This window comes from Triplophysa rosa, linkage group LG19, assembly GCF_024868665.1.
Source record: "Triplophysa rosa linkage group LG19, Trosa_1v2, whole genome shotgun sequence".
Lineage (NCBI taxonomy): Eukaryota > Metazoa > Chordata > Actinopteri > Cypriniformes > Nemacheilidae > Triplophysa > Triplophysa rosa.
This window is the reverse complement of record NC_079908.1, coordinates 11,250,489-11,274,275: the sequence shown is the minus strand read 5'-3', so window position 1 is coordinate 11,274,275 and position 23,787 is coordinate 11,250,489. Positions and strand designations below refer to the sequence as shown.

The following is a 23,787-nucleotide window of genomic DNA, read 5'->3' as shown; positions in this document are numbered from 1 at the left end:
GATATATGACATGTGCCAATAATGCAAGTCATTGGCATAATTTGCATGTGGGATGGGTCCAAATACATAATTCTCAGTGCTACTTAGGTACAGTTCACCCAAAGATAAAAATTCTGTCATCATTTACTCACCCCCGAGTTGTTCCAAATCTGTATAAATGTCTTTGTTCCGATGAACACAGAGACAGATACTTGGATGAATGCTTGTAACCAAACAGTTCTTGGCCACCATTGACCATCTGAAGAGATGTAATAAGTCAAACCTTTGACACAATTAATGTAAAATACAACTACATTTCCCACCTTTTTCTTGTACCCATATGCCGTCACCAATTAAATGGATGGGAATTTACAAGAATCCGCAATATAAACTGTAATTGGAAAATTATAGTGGCCATCAATCATTTTTATTTAGTTGGTTCTGGAAAGGAAGCAGGTATGTAAAATTATTGGCCATTTACATGATGCTTGCAAACAGTTCAATCTAAAATGGCTCGAAAAATGTCACCAATATAGAAATGAATTTGATTTGATGGAATCATTGAGGACTCTCTCAGCTACTGTAATACATATTTTTTTCATGCAGTTCAATAATTTATTGACTCTGCCAAGACAGTCTAACTCTCCCGCCACCAAAAGCTCATTCAAGGATTCTCTGAGGAACCTTGACACAGACTTTCCTGGGAAATTGGAAAAGTTCAGGTCTTTCTCTCCCAGATACTGAATTATTGAACCAACCCAAATTGTTTCCCCATCTTCCTTTATTCAGCTTTCGCCCAACTTCTTGAGAACAACTTTTGTAAAGAACAAAATGAAAGCAGAGGTTTTTAATTTATCTTTTAAATGTCTAAATATAATGTCTTGTTTTTGAACACAATTAGCCAGATCTCAAGTCATTTAGACTATAAAAACATTTGCATCTTCATTCATAATTTTACTGTCGTCGGTCTTGTGGTTTGGTTTGACACAAGTGAACAAAAACAAATCGCTGAATTTGTATCAGAAAGATAAATGTAGCACAGCGTTGATCGATTTTTATGTTTGCATTGTTGCTTTCCAGTGTGTGATACCGATTGATTTAGGTTTCGAAGAAAGTGAAGAGCAAGGGAACAAAACAGTGAATGTGTGATGGAACAGGTCAACAACTGATTAGCTTAGTGGTTTTTCAATCAAGTTCACTGGCTAGTAAACAGAGCTCACGTGGTCATTATTATTTCCCCCCATACTGGCTTCAATTTCTCTTCCGAACTTGCCCCTAATGCATCACACACCGCACCACAGAGAAGCTGTGACAAGCCAGCCGTGCTGAGATCTGACGACAGGCCTCTTGTGTTTCCACCCTGTAGTTTGACATGCAACAGATGTCCCTGGAGGAACTCAAACACGTCCTGTTCCATGCCTTCAGAGACCATCTCACCATGAAGGACATCGAGAACATTATTGTCACAGAGGAGGAGAGTTTAAAGGAGAACTCAGGAAACTGCCAGACTGAATATCAGGGAGGTAAAAAGCACAGAGAACGATCAGATTTCGTTTTAATTGACAGATTCTGTAAAAGTTTCCGTTTTAGGGGCACAGACAATAAGAAAACTTGCTTGTGTTTTGTTGTTTTGTCAAGTTTTGCCAGTAAGTTTGGAATTCAATTCTGTATACACACCAGTTATAATGTTTAATATTTAATTTGTAAGACATTTCTATTTTAATCATACATTTTAATCTGTTATATGGACTATATGGACAAAAGTTTTGACTACTTTAGTCATTTCTGTGAGTGCAAATCTTAATATTACAGCATATAATGATATTCTAGAGAATTGTTTGCTTCTAATTTTAAACAGTTTGTGCAGAACCCTTTTCTATTCCATTCCAACATGACAATGACACTGTACACAAAGCAAGATTAAAAGAAATGATTGATTCAGTCTAGTGTGGAAGAACTTGGTCTGCATAAAGTCCTGACCTGAACCCAGCTAAACTGCTTTGAGCCAAACACTCATCACCCAAACAGTCATTTCAGAACAGAACAAGGGCCTTCCTAAACAATTTTTAATATGGTATTTTGTGGTATAGCATTAATATTTGTTTTTAATTGGAATTACTGGAAGAGATGCTTATTAGAAGGGGGCGTCCCAATACTTTTGTTCATATAGTGTACAGCCGAAGAAATTATTCAAATTTATTTTAAGTTTTTCTGAATTTGCTTTTTATAGGTATGTGTTTAGATAAAATTATCATTTCTACCAAATATCAAATAAAAATATTGTTTCAATTTGCAGAAAATCAAAACAAATAGGTCAAAATAACAGAAAAGATGCTCTGTATTTTTTCAGACCTCAAATACTGCAAAGCAAACAAGTTCAGATTCACTTTTAAGCAATACAACAGTAATATTTGTTAAAAAAAATACTTTTTATGTGTTAACAACGTTTTCATGCGTCTTTCATGTTGTCAGTCTTTCACATTGCTGTTGGATGACTTTATGTCACTCCTGAGGTTTGATTTTGTTGAAATCAACAGACACTGGACTGGAATGGTCACAATACATCTAGAAATGCTGCTTAAATGAAAATTGTAAAAACTGTTTTCGGCTGTAGGCCTGTATCTATATACTTATTGATTTTAAGCCTGTTTCTATGACCTGACAATAAGGGCAACGAATGAAATTTAAAAACAGTGACATTGGCTTCAAAATAAAGACTTGTATCCAATTTAGTTTTAGTTTTGACTGAAGTTAAATAATCAGTTCATTCTCAGGCTAATGCACAGATTAACAAGAGAAACTCGAAGAAAATGAAAGGTATCATCTTGGTATGCATGGCCAGAGCAAAAGGTGAAGAAAATGGAAAAATTTCATGCCTCCAAATCCAATTAGTCTGTCAGTGGTTTAAACACATGGATTAATAGCCCTCAGTGTGCCACCGTTTATGTAATGCTGAAACATTACACTATGTAAACTGCCCTAAACCCTTTTTGACAGAATCGTTTACACTATGTTTGTGTGTGAGTTAGATGGAGCTAAAGAGAAAGAGAGAGAGAATTATAGTTTGTGTGTATTAGGTCCAGTGAGGCAGTTTAAGAGATTTGTATGTGCGGCATCTTCTGTTTCATTATTGTGTCTAATCAAAGACTCATTATGCGTAGTGACAAACAACACTGCGGGATCATTCACAATATTATTGTATGTGCTCTCATCTCTTCTCATAATGTCTGAATCGCTGTAAATGTTAAATGCTTGTCTCTTCTCCTCTGCTCTATTCTCTCTATATCTTCTCTGTTCTACTCCATCAGTGCATTCTAAAAAGAAGAACCGTCAGACGTGTGTCCGCAAGAGCCTCATCTGCGCTTTTGCAATGGCCTTCATCATCAGCGTCATGTTAATCGCTGCCAATCAGATGTTGCGAAATGGCATGGAGTAGCCCCTCGCACTGTGAATCCTGGGTGAGCTGACCTCTGCGGGTACTGTACCCTCTTACCAAACAAACATCTGACTATAAAGCCCAAGAACACGTTCCCGTTTCTTTATAGCACAGACGCTGTTTGTGATTGACGGAAACCGCATTGCAGGATGTCCTCCATTATCAGTTTAAAAGAAACATGCAAGGGCTCCTCTCTAGATACCATTTAATGCAATAACATCCCGTGCCCCTCTGTGCTGTGATTTTCTCATTCGCCCTCTATGAGAAGTGTCGACTTGTCTTTGTACTTTATCTCAATCCAAAGCGTGTCAGATGGAATGATGAGGAGTACAGTGATTGGCAGCCTGGCCAACAGAGCCACCACAGGATGTCTGGCATCGCGTCTGTGTGCATGAGAGTGTGTCCATATTCATCTTAAAGGGATAGTTCACCCCAAAAATGTACACACCCTTATGTGATTCCAAACCTGTATGACTTTCTTTTTTTCTGTGGAACAGAAGAGAAATTTTGAATAATGTTAATAACCAAACAACTTTGGCCCTCATTGAATTACATTGTATGGACACAAAACCACAGAGGCATTTCTCAAAATATCTTCTGTGTTCCACAGAAGAAAGTCATACAGGTTTTGAAGGACATGGCGGTAAATAAATGATGACAGAATTTTTGGGTGAACTGACTCTTAAGTAAACTGTCCATTCCTTGCTGAGCATTTCTCTGTATTTGTGGAATTGGTTAAAGGTTTAATGTTTAAATGTGATTCTTAAAATAATTTAAGATTAAGTCATTTCTTATATCCCAGTTAAACATGCAAATGTACAATGTAGTTTTTGTGGCATTATAAAAACCAGCCAAATAACCAGCCTGACAAAGCAACGTTGGCTCAACCAATGGCATAAGTGTGGGCGGGATTATCTTTTGGCCCGACCAGTAGCAGCCATGGTTTGGAAAACCTGTTTGATTTTTTTGCAGTTCCATTTGGTGCTACAAGTGGCACAGACAGTAAAATAGAAGTAAACTAAACAAATACAAGTATTGCAAGGGAGCCTTCGGTAATAATACCACACTACTCATGTTGTATACAATAAATACACTACCTGTTGAATAAATTGTGCAAATAGTGAAGTTATGAAACAGCAAAGTATGTTTGCTTTGTTTTTCTTCACATGCTATTTTTAATAGTATGAAATTTACAGTATATACTGAACAGTATTAAGTATGCTATTATTCCTTTTCAAATGTATAGTCAAAAGAATGCTAGATACTCATTGTTGGCCATTAAATTTGAATCGCACATGCATTATGGTTGTATATTAACACATTTCACAATCAGCAAAATAAGTGGGATTAATTCAATTCCAAGCAATTCCATTTTGTGGTACACCCTGTGCATCATGGGTAAACAGAATTCTTTAAAATGGAAGATGTCTATTTCTTTCATTCCGTGCTGTTGTACTTCTCAGTTTCACCTGTAGTTGTTGTGTAGAAGAGAGTATGATACTCTTTTCCGGTTTTAAATATTTATCATGGTCTTGTCAATGTCTACATTTACTGTCTGGATAAAATATAGGACAATGAACTTCTGTGGAAGTGTCTACGCTACATAGTTGCTACATTTTGAGTTTTTATTCACTCTCAGGCTCAGAGAGTTGGTGAATGCAACATACATTGCTCTAAATCCACTAAAAGCAAACTGGTAATATCTAAAATAAGGACTTTCTTTTGACAGTTACAGTCTGAAGCCCTGTGTGTAATATGAATATTTGTCTACTTGTTGGTCTGTATATTTATAATATCTGTGCTCATCTAGTTCCCTCATGTTTTCCTATACAGTCAATATATACAAAGGTTTGTCTTGTTCCCCAGTATAGTGCATGTGTATTTATGCAAATAATGTCGCACAAAGGAACTGTCCTTAGGATGTCTGACTGTCACGTCTGCATGTTCAGAACACTATAGTCCAGTGCTGTTTAGGGTCCGTACTGCTTGCTGTCATTAGCTGGGACCATCATTCTCAATCTCTGATCTCCTACTGTTTCTTTCCTGTGAGCAAAACATACCAGCATTTGTGCAAAAAAAACACAGGGAATAAATAAAAATAATGGGTTATTGGATAAAGTTCCTGTCAGTTTTCCAGAATGATGAATGAGTAGTGTTGTGGTTTTTGTTTCATCTTTGGAATGGTAAACCTTTTAAATCAATGGCTCCATCTAGTGGGATCTTTTTATGTATAAATTGTGGATTTACAGTAGTAAAGAAGGACATTATCTTTAGCGTTGTGAAGTATAAAAATACAATGTTTACCATTGTGAAATTACACTATAAAAGGGTAAATACCTAAAGTAATTTAAAAAGGTTGGAAATTGGGTTGTGCACACACATTCAAAATGCTTTGACAGACTGGCATTAGAAAAATCTAATTTAAAGTACTACATTCATAAACACGCCATGTGTTATGTTTAACCTTATTTATTTATTTACGTTAAATGTATTCTCTGTAATAAGAGTTTGTTTAGTTATTTATTGTTTTTTGTTATCACAAAAACTAAAGTTTTAAAATGTTGTGCAGCATTTGTAATAGTCAGGTTATTCTGTTTTATTAAAAACTACAAAACTTTAATATTCAAAATATTGCAAATTCAAAATTTGCACTCTAACAGGCCTTTCAGATGAGTTTATGGGCATTTTATACCCAGAAATATGTCGTTTTTGCTAGTATATTTTCTATTTTATTAATTGTAATATTTTTATTTAAGCTTTTTTATTGTTACTTTGGTGGGTTTTTTTTTTATCTTGTAAAGGTTAACAGAACCTATAATTTAAATTAATCCATATCCTAACTACATCTGATTTGAAGCATGCCAAATAAAATTTTCTATGTATTTTTATGGAGTATATCAAAGGGAGGTTTCTTAATATGCAAAATCGTATACACACATTGCATGCAGGATGTGTATTGACAGATTACAGCAATATGGTTTCTAAACAAAAATGTATAATTACATATAAAGAATATGAAGAAATAAATTATTTATTGAATCCGACAATACTTTTAAAATTGTGTTTTAATTGGATTGATGATGTTAATGCTGCTTCTGCTGCTGTTTTTGCCACTTTGATGTCGCATTGCCATCATGTGGGCGAACTATCCCTTATTGTTACAAAAAAAAACATTCTACAGTAACCCTGCAGATAAAACAAGACTGTGAATGACCTAGTTGACTTCATGCTGGTAAATATCATGTCATTCAATAAATACTATTAAACCAAAACCAGAATGTGTAAACAATTTCAATAATCTTCCATGAAGCAAAAAATTTAATTTTTGATGTCATTTCTAATGCATTTTTTCCTTCCTTTTTTGCTATATTACATTAAGTATGCAGTTAATGAATTGAGTCTAACTAAAACCACTGAAAATTGAAAAGTTGACAAAATATGTAAATATACTGTATATTTAAGATGATTTTCTTTTATAAGGCTATTGTTTTTCTACACATAGCTGTCGAATCCTTGCAGATTAGATATGCGCAGATAAAAGACAATAAAGGAGCTGTAAACTCTATTAAATAAAGCATCTAAAAAATAACATTTTACACATACAAGTCTTGAGAAAACATAGAAACATTCAAATATTAAAAAATCTGTTTTCCAGCATGAACATGTTTATTGATTTAACTGTGTTCTCCGTTGTAGATGTGTAGAAATTAACACTGTGTGACATTGTACACTGACAACATCTTACTATGTAAACAAAATAATGGTTTACAGGACATCTTATTCTATAATATATAATAATAGTCAAAACACCACATTGTGCAAATGGCATTAAAGGTGTGTCATAAGCTGTACAGCACCTAGACTATATGTAATAATTAGAGTAAATATATACTCAATAAAAGGCACTTCTTAAAATATGTTTTGGTTTATACATTTAAAACCAGACATTAATTTAAGTGTCACTTAAAAAAAAAGTATACTTACATGTACATTCTGAATATCACCTTATTTCTTCTATCTAAAGATACAAGCTTACCTAAAAAACATAACCAGTCTAACGTAAGTACCAAAAGTATTATGAAATACTTTTACCAGCAGTTTTATAGGTTTTCCTCTAAATCTGAGGTTAGCATAGCGCAAGAGTGCTCGGTTCTCCTCCTGGAAATCTAGCTTCAAGCGCATCCTGTAATCTTCAAGTGAAATACATTAGCTGGTTTCTGTGTGAAAACGTATTAGGCTACCATGAGGTACAAACAGATGGCCATGCTTTTTATAAAATATTACAATAATCAATAAATATTCTAATAGATGAGCACAATATGTTCAAGCCACAAGTTAGGCTAAAACACTGACATTGAACTTTCGCTCTGTGATTATAAAATCTATTGAGTTTGAAAATATAACACCACCTTTCAAAAATAAGACCAAAAAAAACTTTTGCTTAAAGCAATGAAAGAAATGCATAAGTCTGCATTATACTGTATGTTGACTACAATATAGCGTTGTATAATTCAAGTGTTAAAATAAGAACGAGGCACAATCTGATCAACTTTTGCACATAAAAGAAACAGTTCACCCAATAATAAAACATTGGTCATTATTTTCTTTCCCTCACATTTTAAATCAGTATGATTGTCTTTCTTTAGTGGAACATAAGGAGTAATTTCAAAGAATACTGACAGTAACTAACATTCTACAAAGTATTTCCTTCTATGTTGCACAGAAGAAAGAAAATCATACAGTAACAGTACAGATGATGAGTGAGTAAATTGATGAAATAAGTTTCTTTTCGGGTGAACTATTACTTTAGAGTTAAACAACAAAACTAAACGAAACAAACAGTCCAGCAGGTCTTGTACTGTATAAACTGTTTCTCTAAAACTCTGTGTGTAGTGGGCTGCTGAAATCCCTGAATCCAGTTTCACTCGGTTTCATAAAGATGCCCTCCATTGTTCTCCAGTAGCTGTGAGGGCTGCTGATCATCATTCCGTGCACTTCTCTCTGGCCATGAATAGGTCTGCCGTACTCTTCACCGGTCACAGACAGCAGAGCCTCAGTGGCTGTGTGGCGGAACCGAACAGACTCCTCACGCTTCCAAACTGAGCCGGAGCACAGAACGGTCCACTCATCAAGATTGTCACCCTCGCCATTCTCACCAAACGCACTGACCTCCTGAAAGTGAAAAGATTATAAGTAAGCTTTAAGCTGATTTGTAAACAGGCCTACAATGATTTTTCATTGTGTTTTCAAGTGCAACGTAAAGTAAATAAAGAAGTTTAGGTGTTAATACCTGATTTGAAGAAAGTGGAGAGGTAAAGTAGTGGCTGTGCAGATTGCGGCCCGTGTTGACGTGGGTGAGACGAATGTTCTGACCGCATTTTACAGGAGTCCCTCTGTGACATACAGCTTGAGTGGTGCCCCGCACACTCCAGTAACTGTTACTGTCCTCCACTGTGGTCACACCTGTCACTGACTGCTGACCACTACCTGGAATTCAACACAATCACTTTGACAGCTACCAAACAGAGATAATACTCCAAACAGACAATGTGTCCCAGCACATTGTGAGCTGCCTACCCAGAGACCATTTTGGGGCAAAAATGTAGGTAGGCAGCTAACTTTTGGCCAGTTATGGTGAATGTTTTACTCTGTAAATTGCAAATACTTATACAAAAAAAGTCACAATGATTTCATCACCCCTTTATAAAGGACAAGAAAAAGTGACTTCCTTTTTAGCACTTTATTTTATTGTTGTTATTTTGTTGTTGTTGCTTGTCAGTGCGTAACTTAATTATTACAATTTTCAATTTTGTTCATGTATCTAAATTAGATTGTGTATCTAATAATTAATAGTTGAAAGGGGGATATTTGTATAAGCATTAAATTCCTTTTCTAAATAGCACATTTTAGTTCCACGACCTTAAACACAAATCAGATTATATAACGTTAGCTCAAGAGAGTAACTCACCAGATCCATATCGGACATCATGAGAGTGTAATCTGACGTTGTGTTTTACATTGAGCAGCTTTACCACTGACCCGCACGTCACAAAATTCATTTCGCTGCCGGAGGACAATGTAAACATACACGATAATAACACTGTTATTGGTATCTGGACCCGAATAAACCCCAAACTATCCATGGCTTGAACTTTGCCGAGTCCTTGGGAAAATAATCTTTAAAACCCTTACATTACGTCATATGGACCGGCGCATGAAGAAGTGCAGAATAGAGCGCCATCTTTCGGTTTGGAGTTACTCTGTACAAAGCTTTTTACAAATTTACAGATAACTAAGACATTTAATATATTTAGTATTTTCGTTATAAAAAGTTCATAATATTTTCCCTCTGTTATATTATATCATAAACGTCAACAAGATAATAATTGTAACGTATCATTAAAAGACTTTTGGGTGTGTTTGTCGGCGCTGCGGCGCTGCGCAGACCGCTCGTCCCGCGAGACTGATTCGAAAGCAAACAAAGCAATCTGCTCTCGCGGTACTTGGGTGTCATTTGATAATCAATCTGCGCAGTCGACACATCCACGGACTAATTTGGACCGGAAGTCAAATCTGTGTATACAGGAAGCAGAATTAGCGCTGTATCCCTCAGCCATTTTTTGTTGTCACTAGCAAGCTGTGTAGAAGTGACGCTTATTTCTTCATCTCAGATCTTATTTTCACGTATTTAATCCAGCCGCCTCGCAAGGGAACGTAAGTGTGATTTTATGATCGATATTTAATTTCTGTGCTGTGTTTTGTAAAGTTGCATGGGTTACCTTTGGTTGCTTTATTTTAGCTCACAGGTTAGCTGTTAGCATAAGGCCCTGGATCTTTTTACTGTTTAACGTTAAAGGATAGATAGTGCGTTAACACATTTTGTTTACTTACTTTTTGGTTAATCATTACACAATAGTAATGTAAATGTTATATTTGTGTTTTTTTTTAAGTTCGTTGATTTCGCAAATTTAGTTAGATGTTCTCACGGGTTTCAAGTTCATTATCCTGTTGTGGTTTTTAACAACGTTAGCTGATATGTGTTTGTCAAATGCCGTTTCAAACATGTAAATGAGTTATTTGCAATAATAAGATCGTTCAGGTAACCGACGAATAAAACTGATCTTTGTGATGTGATCCAGTCCTTGCTTTGTTTACTTCGAGCAATGTGTCATATTTTACTGGTCATTTTCGTTGTATAACTGCTTAGGACAATTGTAAAGCTTAATCAGTTTCCAATGGCAGTTATCTTCACCCATATGTTGCAATGAAATTCTCAGGCTGAAATTATTTTTAGATTTTTATGATTTTTAGGGTTTGTCTGAATTGTCAATATATTTATAGTGTGTTTAAGATCTTTTTTATTGTCAGTGACACTTTTTAACCACCTGAAGTCTCTCTGCTTTCCTGAAGAAACATATTTAATGTTCGTAGCATCTATGTGTATAGCAATTTGATTGCAAAGAATAACCCATTTCTTATTAGAAAAGGGTTGTGTTGGCACATCAGTGGCATTTTATATTTTTACGCAGACCTTGCAAACATGTCTGACTTCATCGAGAGCGAGGCTGAGGAGTCAGAGGAGGAGTTTGAGGAAAAGGATCTGAAGCCCAAGAAGACACAAAGATTTATGGAAGATGATGGTAAGATGCTCCATTTAAGACTTTTCAAAAACACATTTTCACTTTATTTTGTTTGCGATAAATGGCATTATAATTCATAACATGCCTTTGTGTTTCTTCAGAAGAGGAAGAAGAAGAGAATACTGAAGACCAGGACGAACACGGTAACCTGAGAGGACTTATAGATGATGGTGATGTGGAAGAAGAGGAGGAAGGAGGGAGAGAACAGCAAAGTGGGCGAGAGGCAAGTGACTCTGATGAAGAGGTCCGCCATCGCCGCAGGAAACGGAGTAAGTTTAAAAAGCAACTTATTGGTGGAGTCTTTTTTGTATAAATGTAAAGGCAAAACAGGTTACAAACTATCAAGATGCATCATCTCTAAAATCTGCAATATTATTTCAATTGATTATTTAAAAATCCTATCAGGTTATGATGACTATCTGGACGATGATGATCTGGACCTTATCGAGGAGAATCTGGGAGTTAAAGTCAAGAGGAGGGTAAGTCATCAATGTTCCTAACTATGCTTGTTCATTGAATTTTTAAGTTTAAGTACGTTTAGAGAAAAGATGGTAACGTCTGACATTCCCTTGTGTGTGGCCAGAAAAAGAAATACTCGCGTGTGAAAACCATGGATGATGAGGGGGAAGATGATGAGAAGGACATGATCGCTGATGAGATCTTCACTGGGGATGGAGACGGAGATGGAGAGTTGGAGGACGGAGAGGCTGTGAGCACACGACCTCCAGGGGATGATGAAGAGGAGGAAGATGATGAGGAATCAGGTAGGACAGATGTTTACTCTTATTCAGCTCCCGTAAATGCTTATAGGAATTCTGTAGACAAATTTGTTTTGCTTTTATTTTTACAGATATAGACGATTTCATTGTGGATGATGATGGACAGCCCATCACAAAAAAGAAGGGAAAGAAATATTCTGGCTACACTGATGCGTAAGTAGTGTAAACTGTAAACAGTGTTCTGTTTAATGTAAGCTCTTCACTCCCTTCTGAGATATAACAGTTTTCAAATTCATATCGATGCCTCTGTGATTTATGCCTGAACGCTTGATCTTCCAGTGCCTTGCAAGAAGCTCAAGAGATTTTTGGCGGTGACTTTGACTTTGCTGAGTTTGACACTGAGGCGTACGACCATGCTGAAGAAGAAGAGGAGGATCAGGATGATGAGTCATGGGATCGGCCGAAGAAACAGACCAAGAGGAGAGTCGGCCGTCGTAGCATCTTTGAGATCTATGAGCCCAGTGAGCTAGAGAGCAGCCATATGACGGATCAGGACAATGAGATCCGCTCCACAGACATGCCGGAGAGATTCCAGGTTTGGATTCGTGTTAGCTTGCGAATGCTACCAGAAACTTGTGCTTGCTTATTATGATTGACTTTCCTTTGGAGATGGGATGAGATTGTTTCATAGTGTCTTGTGACTTGCAGTTGAGGGCCATTCCTGTGAAACCCGCCGAGGATGACGAGCTGGAGGAGGAAGCTGAATGGATCTACAGGAATGCATTTTCCACACCGACCATCTCCATGCAGGTAGAACCAAAGTATTTGTATAATAACACAAAAATGTTTTTTTTACTGCGCATGTTCAATGCAAATTGTGATGTTGGCTTGTGTTCTAGGAAAGCACAGACTATCTGGATCGTGGAACAACCACTAATTTCAGCAGGAAGGGCCCCAGCACCATTGCTAAAATCAAAGAGGCCCTGAATTTCATGAGGAACCAGCACTTCGAGGTATAGCTATGGAACAAACCAGGCTATACTAAAAATGTCTCCATTGACCGATGTCTGTATTTACTTACACCTTCTCTCTTGCACCTTACAGGTTCCCTTCATTGCATTCTACAGGAAGGAGTATGTGGAACCGGAGTTAAACATCAATGATCTGTGGAAGGTGTGGCAGTGGGATGAGAAGGTAAGGGAATGTAGTATCTGAATATTCTGAGAAAGCGTTCAGATTGGTTTTCTCCGTTGCATTTTAACTTGTACGTTTTCATGATGTTTTCTCAGTGGACCCAGCTGAAGACCAGGAAGCAGAATCTGACACGTCTTTTTCAGCGAATGCAATCCTATCAGTTTGAGCAGATCTCGGCTGACCCAGACAAACCGCTGTCTGACGCGACGCGTCCTCTAGATACTGGTGATATGGAGAGGTGCGTTTATAAACTCGTCTCTTGCTGGACATATCACTGGGTTGTCTTTGATCGTACAGATTTGTAAATTTATAACACTTTTGTTTGTGTGATTGGTAGTCACATTTTTTTACTTCCTGTATTGATAGACTCAAAGATGTTCAGGCTCTTGATGAGCTGGGCGATGTATACAACCACTTCCTGCTCTACTATGGTCGGGACATTCCTAAGATGCAGAATGCAGTGAAATCAAGCAAAAAGAAGCTGAAGAAGATCAAGGAAGTGTCAGAGGAAGATGGTACAACCTTGTTTTCATTGAATGTTCAATTACACTGTCCATCCGGCCATTGGATGAACAGTTTCTTGTTGTGCTAGGTGAGGAGGTGGAGGTAGAAGAGGAGGAAGAGGAGGAGGAGCAAAAGGGACCGGATCTGAAACAAGCCTCCAGAAGGGATATGTACAGCATCTGCCAGAGCGCTGGCCTTGGTGTGTGCATCTCACAAATATGATTGTTTTTACGTTGTCTGAGTTTAAAAACGGTTTTTATTTTAGATACAAGTGTATTTTGGTACAAAGAAGTAATAAAAAGTGCAAAGAAATTGTAGTATGAGCCTGGAAATTAAATATCTGTAATGTAATGTGAAAGGTTTGAATCTATACAGATACTTTATTCTTCAGACTTCCTAATGCTATGCTAAGGCTTGTTAACATTTTATCTTTTGTGACCTTCCCTCAGACGGTCTTGCCAAAAAGTTTGGTCTGTCACCAGAGCAGTTTGGAGAGAATTTGCGAGACAGTTATCAGAGGCACGAAACGGAGCAGTTCCCTGCAGAGCCTCTGGAGCTGGCCAAGGACTATGTGTGCAGGTAACCAAATATTATAAACTGAAATCGTCTTGTATGTGCCATAAGCAATGAGTGCTGCAATTACTACTCAAAACAAGCCATGTTTGGTCCTCAAGTTGTATACATAAAAATTGTGTAAAACGCACCCGCTTTATGCTTTCTTAGCCAGTTTAACACTCCTGAGGCTGTTCTGGAAGGAGCTCGCTACATGGTTGCCATGCAGATTGCCCGTGAACCTTTGGTCAGGCACGTGCTCAGACAAACCTTCCAGGAGAGAGCCAAGATTAACATTAAGCCAACTAAGAAGGGCAAGAAGGTTGGTACTTACAGTTTGCTACAAAGTATACCGAGACCATATGCTGTGTATGGAGTAAGCATTTTCTGTATTCTGTATCTGTTATTTGGTTGTAAACTGTTTTATGTTTATCCTGTTTTGTTGCTTAACCATACTCAACAAGCAAAGGGTATATGCAAAATAGCAACCTACCCACCCCAACAAAATTTGCTTACGCATTGTGAATTTGGTCGTGTTAGAGCTTTAGCTAGAACAGTCATGAAATGTAAATGCTTGTGGTTGGCGTACTACTAGCACTGCTTTGGTAAAGTGATGTAGAAATAACTGCTTGCTGCACGTCAGCTAATGCCTGTCACATCTTCCAGGACGTAGATGAAGCACACTATGCCTATTCCTTCAAGTACCTGAAGAACAAGCCTGTGAAAGAGCTCAGCGGAGATCAGTTCTTAAAGATGTGCCTGGTTGAGGATGAAGGCCTGCTCACCATAGACATCTGCATTGACCTTTTGGGAGTCAAAGGGTGTGTCCTCAAAACATCTAAAACACCATCTTTGGATTAAAACCTCATGCACGCAGTAGTTATGAAGGGTTGTCTGTTTTTCTTCTCTGCAGGTTTGGAGATCAGACTTACTTTGATGAGATCAAGCAGTTCTACTACCGAGATGAGTTCAGTCATCAAGTGCAGGAGTGGAATAAGCAGAGAACGCTGGCCATTGAACGCGCCCTGCAACAGTTCCTGTATCCTCAGATGGCCAAAGAGCTGAAGAACAAACTCATCGCTGAAGCAAAGGAGAATATTGTTAAGGTAATGAATGATTTTACCACACATTTTCCTAGAAAGCACATGGTCTAAAGCAAACTGACGTTTCTCTTGTATCTGTGCTACAGTCATGCTGCAAGAAGCTGTATAACTGGCTGAAGGTGGCGCCATACCGGCCTGATCAACAGGTGGAGGAGGATGATGATTTAATGGACGAGTCACAGGGAAAGGGCATCCGTGTGCTGGGGGTGGCTTTTGCTTCCGGCCGGTATGTGTTTATGATTATTACTGACAGAAATACTAAATGTTTTTTTGTTCTCTTTAAGGGATACTTCATCCAAAAATGAAAATTCTGTCATCATTTACTCACCTTCTAGTTGTATATAAATGTCTTTTTTCTTATGGACACAGAAAAGGATATTTGGAAGAATCCTTGTAAACAGACAGATCTTTCCCCCTATTGACTCCCATAATAGGAAAAATTACTTATCATTTTTTTGTTCTGTTGAACACAAAAGAAGACATTTAGAAGAATGTAGGACAGCAAACAGTTCTGGGGCACTTTTGTCTACCATTGTATTTTTTCCTACTATGGTAGTCAATGGGGGGCAAAATCTGTCATAAGCATTCTTAAAGACATTTACACAGATTTGGTACAACTCGAAGGTGAGTAAATGATGACAGAATTTTCATTTTTGGATGAAGTATCCCTTTAACATGATGGTATGCTTGAGAATAAAAATAAATTATGAAGCCTTGAAGAAGTGTTTTAGGTTAAAATATAACTTGAGCTGTAGAAAACTGCTGAAAATCATTTTGACCTATACCTCACTTTGTGGAAACAAAGTTGCCCCATAGTCTTTAATAGTTAATGCATTAGTTTCAACACAAATGTTGTTCGATTTAACATTCAGTTCTAGGTGTTTCAGTATAATTTTGAATGATATATGACTGTGTTTGCTTATGTTTCTATAGAGACACACCAGTATTCTGTTCCCTCATTAACGGTGAAGGAGAGGTCGTAGATTTCCTCAGGCTTCCTTATTTCTTAAAGAGGAGAAATGCTTGGAGAGAGGATGAAAGAGAAAAGAAAGTGAGAAAAAAGAAAACACTATCCTTCAAATCTTATAATCCAGCAGTTGACTTTTTCTTTTTTTTGTATTGTAGCTTTTTAAATGTATTCATTGTTGCTTCCGCAGCTTCAAGACATTGAAAACCTCAAGAAGTTCCTCCTTAGCAAGAAGCCACATGTCGTCGCTGTTGCCGGGGAAAATCGGTTTGTTGTTTTTTCTTATGTGTTGAGATGAGATACTCATCACATTTTAAATGTCAAATGCAAGCTTTTAGTTTTCATGGATCCTGATCTTGTATCTGAATGTGTGTAGTGATGCTCAGATGGTGATGGAAGACATCAAGCGTACCATCAGTGAGCTGGAGCAGGACTCTTCTTTGCCCGCAGTGGCAGTAGAGCTGGTGGACAATGAGCTGGCTGTTCTCTATATGAACAGCAAGAGATCTGAGGTCAGAGCTATGAGACATCAACTTCACTTATACCCATAAATTATCGTTGAGACTCTTTCCGAACCTTTCTTGATGTTTTCCTCTCCTAGGCGGACTTCAGAGACTACCCTCCGCTGCTTCGCCAGGCTGTGTCTGTAGGCCGTAAGATACAGGACCCACTGGTGGAGTTTGCCCAAGTTTGTAGCACCGATGACGACATCCTATGTTTGAAACTACATCCCCTACAGGTTAACTCTCATAGTTTTCATGAACATTCTTTACCATTTGCATTTGATTGCATATACAAACAAGTAAATTAGACTGATGGACTGCCCACTCTGTATTGTGGCCCCTGAGTAATAATCGTCCTTCATGTATTCAAATGTTTTCAGGAACATGTGGTGAAAGAAGAGCTGCTGGGGGCTCTCTATTGCGAGTTTATAAACCGAGTGAATGAAGTTGGTGTGGATGTGAACCGAGCCATTGCCCACCCATACACACAGAGTCTGGTCCAGTTCATCTGTGGTCTTGGATCAAGAAAAGGCTCACACCTGCTCAAGGTAAGCTGTCCTCCAGCTCCACTTTTCTCCAATTCTCTTGATGATCAATAAAGTCTGCTTTGTATTTATATAAAAGGATTGTATTGCTTGACGAACTAGATGTTAAAATAGTCTTTTCTCTACCTTGTAACTGTTTCTCAGATTCTAAAACAGAACAACACTAGATTAGAGAACCGGACTCAGTTGGTCACCATGTGCCATATGGGACCCAAAGTCTTCATTAACTGTGCCGGCTTCATCAAGATCGACACAGCTTCTCTTGGAGACAGGTAAGATGCTAAATGAAATGTTGCTAAGCTAACCAGCTTAGCAAGGTGTTTGATATGTGCGGCCAGAAAGTGTTTAATGTTCAGTGACACTCTGCAGCACTGACTCCTACATCGAAGTTCTGGACGGTTCTCGAGTGCACCCAGAAACGTACGAGTGGGCACGGAAAATGGCTGTGGATGCTCTGGAGTACGATGAGTCTGCAGAGGATGCCAACCCAGCTGGAGCTCTGGAGGAGATTCTGGAAAACCCAGAGAGGCTGAAAGATTTGGATCTGGATGCCTTTGCTGAGGAACTTGAGAGACAGGTGAGAGAGAAGTTCTGAATGATGAATATAGCATTAGTCTTCATTAAACTCTTATATAAATATATTTTAATGCAAATCACTTTCTTTCAGGGTTATGGTAATAAGGGAATCACGCTGTATGACATCCGTGCAGAGCTCAGCTGTAGATATAAAGATTTACGAGCTCCATACAGACCCCCCAACACTGAGGAGGTGTTCAACTTGCTCACTAAAGAGACGCCCGAGAGCTTCTATATCGGTAAATATGACCTGAACTCCTGCATCACATAATCTGGAATCATATGGAATCAAGTGTTAAAGCGGTACTTCAGGCATGAATTAAAATTTCCCAATGTTTTACTCGCCCTCAAGGCATCTTAAGTGAATATGACTTTCTTCTTGAAGAATAATGCAGTCGGAGTTATAATACCATGTATCCTTTACTTTCTTTGATCGATGGATGCACTTTTTGGAGCTTCAAAAAATTGCCCCCCATTCACTCCCATTCTACCACTTGTAAGTAAAAGGATACGTGGTATTATAACTCCGACTGCATTATTCTTCAAGAAGAAAGTCATATTCACTTAAGATGCCTTGAGGGTGACTAAAACATGGGGAAATATTCATTCATGCCCGAAGTATCACTTTAAGATGTTATAAATGTTAAGTGTCCTGTGGTTGTGTGTGGTGTTCCATTTAATTTTCATTAACACTTTAAATCTATGTGCACGTATAGGTAAACTGATCACCTGTGTTGTGACCGGCATCGCTCATAGACGGCCGCAAGGTGAGAGTTACGACCAGGCTATCCGTAATGATGAGACGGGACTATGGCAGTGTCCTTTCTGCCAGCAGGACAACTTTCCTGAGCTCAGTGAGGTGGGAATCTGACTTGTACGTTTCTATGCTAAATGCTAACCATCCGAATTTCAGCTTTGAACCTTTTTTTTTCAGGTGTGGAATCACTTTGACAGCGGCTCCTGCCCTGGTCAAGCCATTGGGGTGAGAACAAGGTTAGACAACGCTGTCATGGGCTTTATTCCAACGAAGTTTCTCAGCGACAAGGTAGTCAAGCATCCAGAAGAGAGGGTCAAGGTAATATTTTATTTTCTGTCTTAACCATACAAGCAGTGTCTGCAACCGTTATCTCAACTGTTTGTTGTATCCAGCTCAACGTTTGTTGACTAATACATGATTCTTTTCCGTTAGGTTGGCATGACCGTGCACTGCCGCATCATGAAGATTGACATCGAGAAGTTCAACGTGGACCTCACTTGCAGGACATCTGACCTGAGCGACAAGAACAACGAGTGGAAGCTTCCTAAAGACACCTACTATGACTTTGATGCCGAGACGGATGATGTTAAACAAGAAGAGGAACACAAGAAGAAACTACAGAGAACCAGTCAGTACCTGCATCTCTCATCTATTCTGCACAACAGTTTGAAGAATGACTTTTAATCTCGCATTAACTCTTTCCGCAGCTTACATCAAACGTGTGATCGCCCACCCGTCGTTCCACAACATCAACTTCAAACAAGCAGAGAAGATGATGGAATCCATGGACCAGGGTGACGTGGTGATTCGACCCAGCAGTAAGGGAGAGAACCACCTGACAGTCACGTGGAAGGTGGCTGATGGGATCTATCAGCATGTGGACGTGCGCGAGGAAGGAAAAGAGAACGCCTTTAGTCTTGGACATACGCTCTGGATCAACAATGAGGTGAGCTGGTGCTTCAGCTACATCTCGCTTACAGTGTCCAAACATCTGAGACCACTAGTGTAAAATTACTTCTGTTTTGTTTCGTCTAATATAATATTTATTCTAATATTGAATTAACAACAAGTGTACATGCATAATACATTATGTAATGTTTAGATTTTTAATTTATTCTCAAAATCCAGAGTTAGGGGTGATATTGAATCCCAGAATATGGAAGTTGTCTTTAGACTTTTGGAGCCCACTGTGTGGAGTGTTGTGGAGAAACACTGTGGAATACATTGAGTTTGACTGTAGTTGTGGCTGTCTGCAGGAATTTGAAGATCTAGATGAAATCACAGCCAGATATGTTCAGCCCATGGCTGCGTTTGCACGAGATCTGCTCAGTCACAAGTACTTCCTGGAGTGCAATGGAGGTGAAAGAAAGGTTTGTAACAATATGCAATTTCTCTTCCCTTTCTTTTTATTTCATGTTATAGGCCTTTATAAAACAGCTTGTATGGATGTGAGGAGATAGATGTACAGTTTTTATGGCTGTTGCATTTGTCTGTGAGAAGAATATATACATGGATATGTTTTCTTGCACTTCTGCAGAAAATGGAGGAGCTCCTTGTAAGGAGCAAGAAAGAGAAGCCAACATTCATCCCCTACTTTGTTTCAGCTTGTAGAGATCTGCCAGGCAAATTTCTGCTGGGTTACCAGCCTAGAGGCAAGCCAAGGTAACTCACTATTGCCTAAACATACAGATGCGGAACAAATTAAGAGACCATTTCAAAATTACTTTTATGTTTTTCTAAATTTACTGTTTTTAGGTATGTGTTTGGGTAAAATTTTCTTTTTTGTTTGATTCTGTGAATTACGAGCAATATTTTCCCCAAATTTCAAATTAAAATATTGTTTGTATTTGCAGAAAATGAAAACTGGAGAAACAGGTCAAAATAACAGAAAAGATGCTCTGTATTTTTTCAGACCTCAAATACTGCAAAGAAAACAAGTTCACATTCACTTTTAAGCAGTATAGCTTTTAAGTTGTATTTGTATTTAGGAAAAGATCCAAAATTACTTTTTACGGGATAACCTCAATTTTTATCACAGTTTTCATGTTTTGTCATGCTGTCAGTCTTTCACATTGCTGTTGGATGACTTTGTCACTCCTGAGGTTTGATTTTGTTGGAATTCAACAGACACTGGACTGAAATGGCCACAATACATCTAGAAATGCTGCTTAAATGAAAATTTGTAATTGTCTCTTAATTTTTTCCGTGGCTGTAATCTGTCTATTACACTGTTACAAAAAGACTTTGGATTACACACAAAAAGTAAGAAAACATACATTATCCACACACATTCTTCATGTAATTGTAACGTTTGGCTTTGGTCTTTCTGTTTGTAGGATAGAATATGTAACCATCACACCGGACGGCTTTAGGTATCGCTCCCAGATGTTCTCTACAGTCAACAGTCTCTTCCGCTGGTTTAAGGACCACTATCAGGATCCTGTGCCGGGTTAGTAGTTCTCTACCGTGTGCTGCTTGCATTACCTCTGTTCTATCATTGTTGTTTTTCTTATGTTATCATTTTCTCTGAAAGGCGTCACACCCACCAGCAGCAGAACTCGAACTCCTGCATCAGTGAATGCCACACCTGCCAACATTAACATTGCAGGTTAGTCTCTTCTGTACACTGCAGTCATATCTGAAATCTTATTATTAAATCACGCTTACATTTCTTATCTACCTTCCAGACCTGACCAGAGCGGTTAATGCTCTCCCGCGAAACATGACGTCACAGATGTTCAACGCAATCGCAGCGGTGACGGGTCAGGGCCAGAACCCCAACACAACACCGGCCCAGTGGGCCTCCAGTCAGTACGGTTACAGCGGAGGCAGCAGCGGGGGAGGAGGCGGCGGCAGCAGCAGCGCTTATCACGTACGACACCTACACCTGTTTGTTCAGTCAACATTTTGTACAATAAAATCTCTTTGAGCAGATGAAAGTACTAGAGGTGTGACTGTTGAGATTACTCACGGCTTTGTGATCACAGTTTTAACAAAGTGAATATTTGCTGGAGCAAAAGCAATTGCAACATTTGAATAGAATCTATTTAGAGTGTGTAAAAATATTATTTATGTATGTAAATATTTTGTATATGTTTATATTTAATACTTTTTGTTGCCTTTTTTCTTCCTGATCATCAGGTGTTTGCAACACCACAGCAACCCATAGCCACGCCCATGATGACACCCAGCTACTCTTATACTACGCCTGGCCAGCAGCAGGCCATGGCCACGCCCCAGTATCCCAGCAGCACCCCACAGTCCTCACATGGACACCATCCACATTCTTCCTCAACTCCTTCATCATCTTCATCTAGAGTCCGGACGCCCAAGTGAGTGGAGAAATCAGACTTTTTTACATTGTCTTCTTTACCTCTTAGAACTCTTGCCTCCATTACAGATTAAAATACTCAATAAACACTTATCATAAACATCAATGTAATTAATAGTCAGTTTTTGTCATTTCGAATCAGCTTTTTTCGTTTTAACTGTGATCTATCTGTATTCCTGCAGGTCGAGTTCCCACACAGCTGTGGATTGGGGCAAGATGGCCGAACAGTGGCTGCAGGAGAAAGAAGCCGAGCGGCGAAAGCAAAAGACGCCCCGCATGACGCCCCGCCCTTCACCCAGCCCCATGATCGAGAGCACGCCCATGTCCATCGCCGGAGACGCCACCCCCCTCTTGGACGAGATGGACCGATAGGAGTGGGGACAGAGGTGTCCAGGCATCTCGTACAAAACCAATCCATCCACATCACCCTCCATCTTTCACTGTCCGCATCACTCACTCTCGCTGCTAGAAGTATTTCTTTTCCAGAACGGCAGTCATTCAGAGCTACTGATACAAAGACAAACACTTGAAATGTGGTGACGACAAACAGATTTAGGAAATGGACCTATAATAAAAGTTTGTCATGAGGGTTTTCTTTACTTTTTAAAGTGTGTGCATGACGCACCTCCTTTTTCGTTTCAGTTTTTTAACTCAGAAATTTAAGAGGAAAGGCTTAACACGCATGAGAAGTTGCATGATTATGTCTGGTGTTCAATTCACCATGAGATCATTAGTTCAGAGCCACACAGGCTTTGCCAAACAACTTTTCTTTTTGTATCTGACATAACACTTAAATAAAACCCTGTTTCAGTATAAACCGTAACACTGGAATGTTTCTAAATCTTGTGTTCTGTTAAACTGGTATGCAACACCTTAAAGCAATTTATTAATCTGCACAAATAACAAAGTATGTGACTATATCAGATTGTTAGAACCATGTTTTATTGTGTACTTTGAAGCCCTTGTTGGTACCAGTTTGAGAACTTGTAAAAATTTTGCTTGAAAATTTTAATGAACGAATGCGTTTGGGTTTTGAATTCTTTGTTTCGAGCAATGTTTTTAGGGTTTACCAAGTCCATTTATTGAGGATATAAAGTTTAAACGTGCATTCATCTGACAAACACAAGTTCTTGAATTTTCAAGGTTAAAAATCAAACATTACTTCTCTTTGTGCTTTTGCAAGTAAACTGAACTATTGGGCTACAATGTATTGAAACATTTGACAAACTTTTATTATTTTTTATAATAGGAGATTGTTCATGGTGCATGTTGGAATGTATCTGCCACAGAGGTGTACACAAATGCTGTTAATAACTGTTTTGCAGGACGTTTTCCTTTCCTCGTGTACAATCCCATGTATCGCTCTAGACAAATTGTTACATTTAAGCATAAAGAAAACTTCCAGACTTCTAATACTGTGACTTTTTTCACACACTATGTCAAACATTGATACATTATTAATGGAAATGACCCACAAGACCCTTATGATCTAGATTTTTTTTCGCCAGTTAGTGAATCTTGCATATAGTGGTGTCGAGTTTTCGGAAGACTTTCTGACCTGAACATGTGTTCCTTTAACACAGAGGCTGATGAGCTTAAAGTATCATATCCATCTGTTCATTGTATTTCAGTGCTGAAATCCATTTCATTTCTCTACTTTGATAAAGTTATTCAAATGAAAACAAATGATTCAAGTGGTTTTATTTGGTTGAAAACATTGAAGGCATTTCTGTTTTCTGTTAGTAAATAAAAGATTAGTTTATTTGAGTTTTATTTAGGTTCTCAAACTGGGGGCCCCCAAGATGGATCCGGGGGGAACAGTTTTTGTGGGTTTTTGTGAAAAATAGAAATGTATCATACATTTTGTGCAATCAAACACCAGACAAATAAGTGAAGTGAAGTGACCTATTTGTCAAGTATGGTGGTGACCCATACCCGAAATGTGACCTCTGCATTTAACCCATCCAGAGAGTAGTGAACA

General features: G+C 38.4%; 3 protein-coding genes across 8 annotated transcripts in view; 2 read left to right on the top strand and 1 right to left on the bottom strand.

Annotated features, from left to right (window-relative positions):
* caln2 (calneuron 2) overlaps positions 1–6,659 on the top strand; it is a 31,679-nt gene extending 25,020 nt beyond the window's left edge. For all 4 annotated transcript variants that reach the window (XM_057361111.1, XM_057361110.1, XM_057361109.1 and 1 more), the window contains 2 exons: positions 1,346–1,502; positions 3,288–6,659. In XM_057361111.1, the coding sequence (XP_057217094.1) occupies positions 1,346–1,502; positions 3,288–3,415 (285 nt within the window). In that variant the 3' untranslated portion in view covers positions 3,416–6,659. The remainder of the gene's footprint in view (positions 1–1,345; positions 1,503–3,287) is intronic.
* Positions 6,660–7,045: 386 nt separating this feature from the next.
* On the bottom strand, positions 7,046–9,622 carry sdf2 (stromal cell-derived factor 2). The gene is made up of 3 exons (XM_057360494.1): positions 9,384–9,622; positions 8,706–8,902; positions 7,046–8,587 (listed from the first exon to the last, which is right to left on the bottom strand). The coding sequence occupies exons 1-3, from the start codon at positions 9,556–9,558 to the stop codon at positions 8,291–8,293; spliced, it is 669 nt and encodes a 222-aa protein (XP_057216477.1). The 5' UTR covers positions 9,559–9,622; the 3' UTR covers positions 7,046–8,290.
* A 373-nt stretch (positions 9,623–9,995) lies between these two features.
* Positions 9,996–23,496, top strand: supt6h (SPT6 homolog, histone chaperone and transcription elongation factor). Of its 3 annotated transcripts, none has more exons than XM_057360712.1 (37): positions 9,996–10,129; positions 10,945–11,055; positions 11,160–11,324; positions 11,461–11,534; positions 11,639–11,819; positions 11,906–11,987; positions 12,114–12,369; positions 12,483–12,584; positions 12,674–12,787; positions 12,879–12,968; positions 13,064–13,206; positions 13,335–13,483; positions 13,561–13,671; positions 13,922–14,051; positions 14,196–14,346; positions 14,691–14,845; positions 14,938–15,130; positions 15,214–15,353; positions 16,061–16,178; positions 16,285–16,361; positions 16,471–16,606; positions 16,696–16,833; positions 16,978–17,145; positions 17,287–17,414; positions 17,512–17,719; positions 17,810–17,957; positions 18,435–18,577; positions 18,653–18,793; positions 18,908–19,103; positions 19,183–19,421; positions 19,732–19,845; positions 20,013–20,137; positions 20,812–20,924; positions 21,009–21,083; positions 21,163–21,347; positions 21,617–21,807; positions 21,989–23,496. In XM_057360712.1, the coding sequence occupies exons 2-37, from the start codon at positions 10,956–10,958 to the stop codon at positions 22,176–22,178; spliced, it is 5,169 nt and encodes a 1,722-aa protein (XP_057216695.1). In that variant the 5' UTR covers positions 9,996–10,129; positions 10,945–10,955; the 3' UTR covers positions 22,179–23,496. The 3 variants fall into 3 exon arrangements, with proteins under 3 accessions (XP_057216695.1, XP_057216692.1, XP_057216694.1); XM_057360709.1 differs by having other exon boundaries at positions 11,157–11,324; XM_057360711.1 differs by having other exon boundaries at positions 10,010–10,129; positions 10,922–11,055; positions 11,157–11,324.
* Positions 23,497–23,787: the final 291 nt, after the last annotated feature.

Excerpts from the sequence above, each read along its gene's own strand:
- sdf2 (XM_057360494.1), bottom strand. The coding sequence starts at position 9,558 with ATGGATAGTTTGGGGTTTATTCGGGTCCAGATACCAATAACAGTGTTA. Across the intron at positions 8,903-9,383 it reads TGATGTCCGATATGGATCTG|GTAGTGGTCAGCAGTCAGTG; the intron begins GTGAGTTACTCT and ends GTTGAATTCCAG. Across the intron at positions 8,588-8,705 it reads CTCCACTTTCTTCAAATCAG|GAGGTCAGTGCGTTTGGTGA; the intron begins GTATTAACACCT and ends TTTCACTTTCAG.
- supt6h (XM_057360709.1), top strand. The coding sequence starts at position 10,956 with ATGTCTGACTTCATCGAGAGCGAGGCTGAGGAGTCAGAGGAGGAGTTT. Across the intron at positions 13,484-13,560 it reads GGAAGTGTCAGAGGAAGATG|GTGAGGAGGTGGAGGTAGAA; the intron begins GTACAACCTTGT and ends TTGTTGTGCTAG. Across the intron at positions 14,846-14,937 it reads GACCTTTTGGGAGTCAAAGG|GTTTGGAGATCAGACTTACT; the intron begins GTGTGTCCTCAA and ends TCTTCTCTGCAG.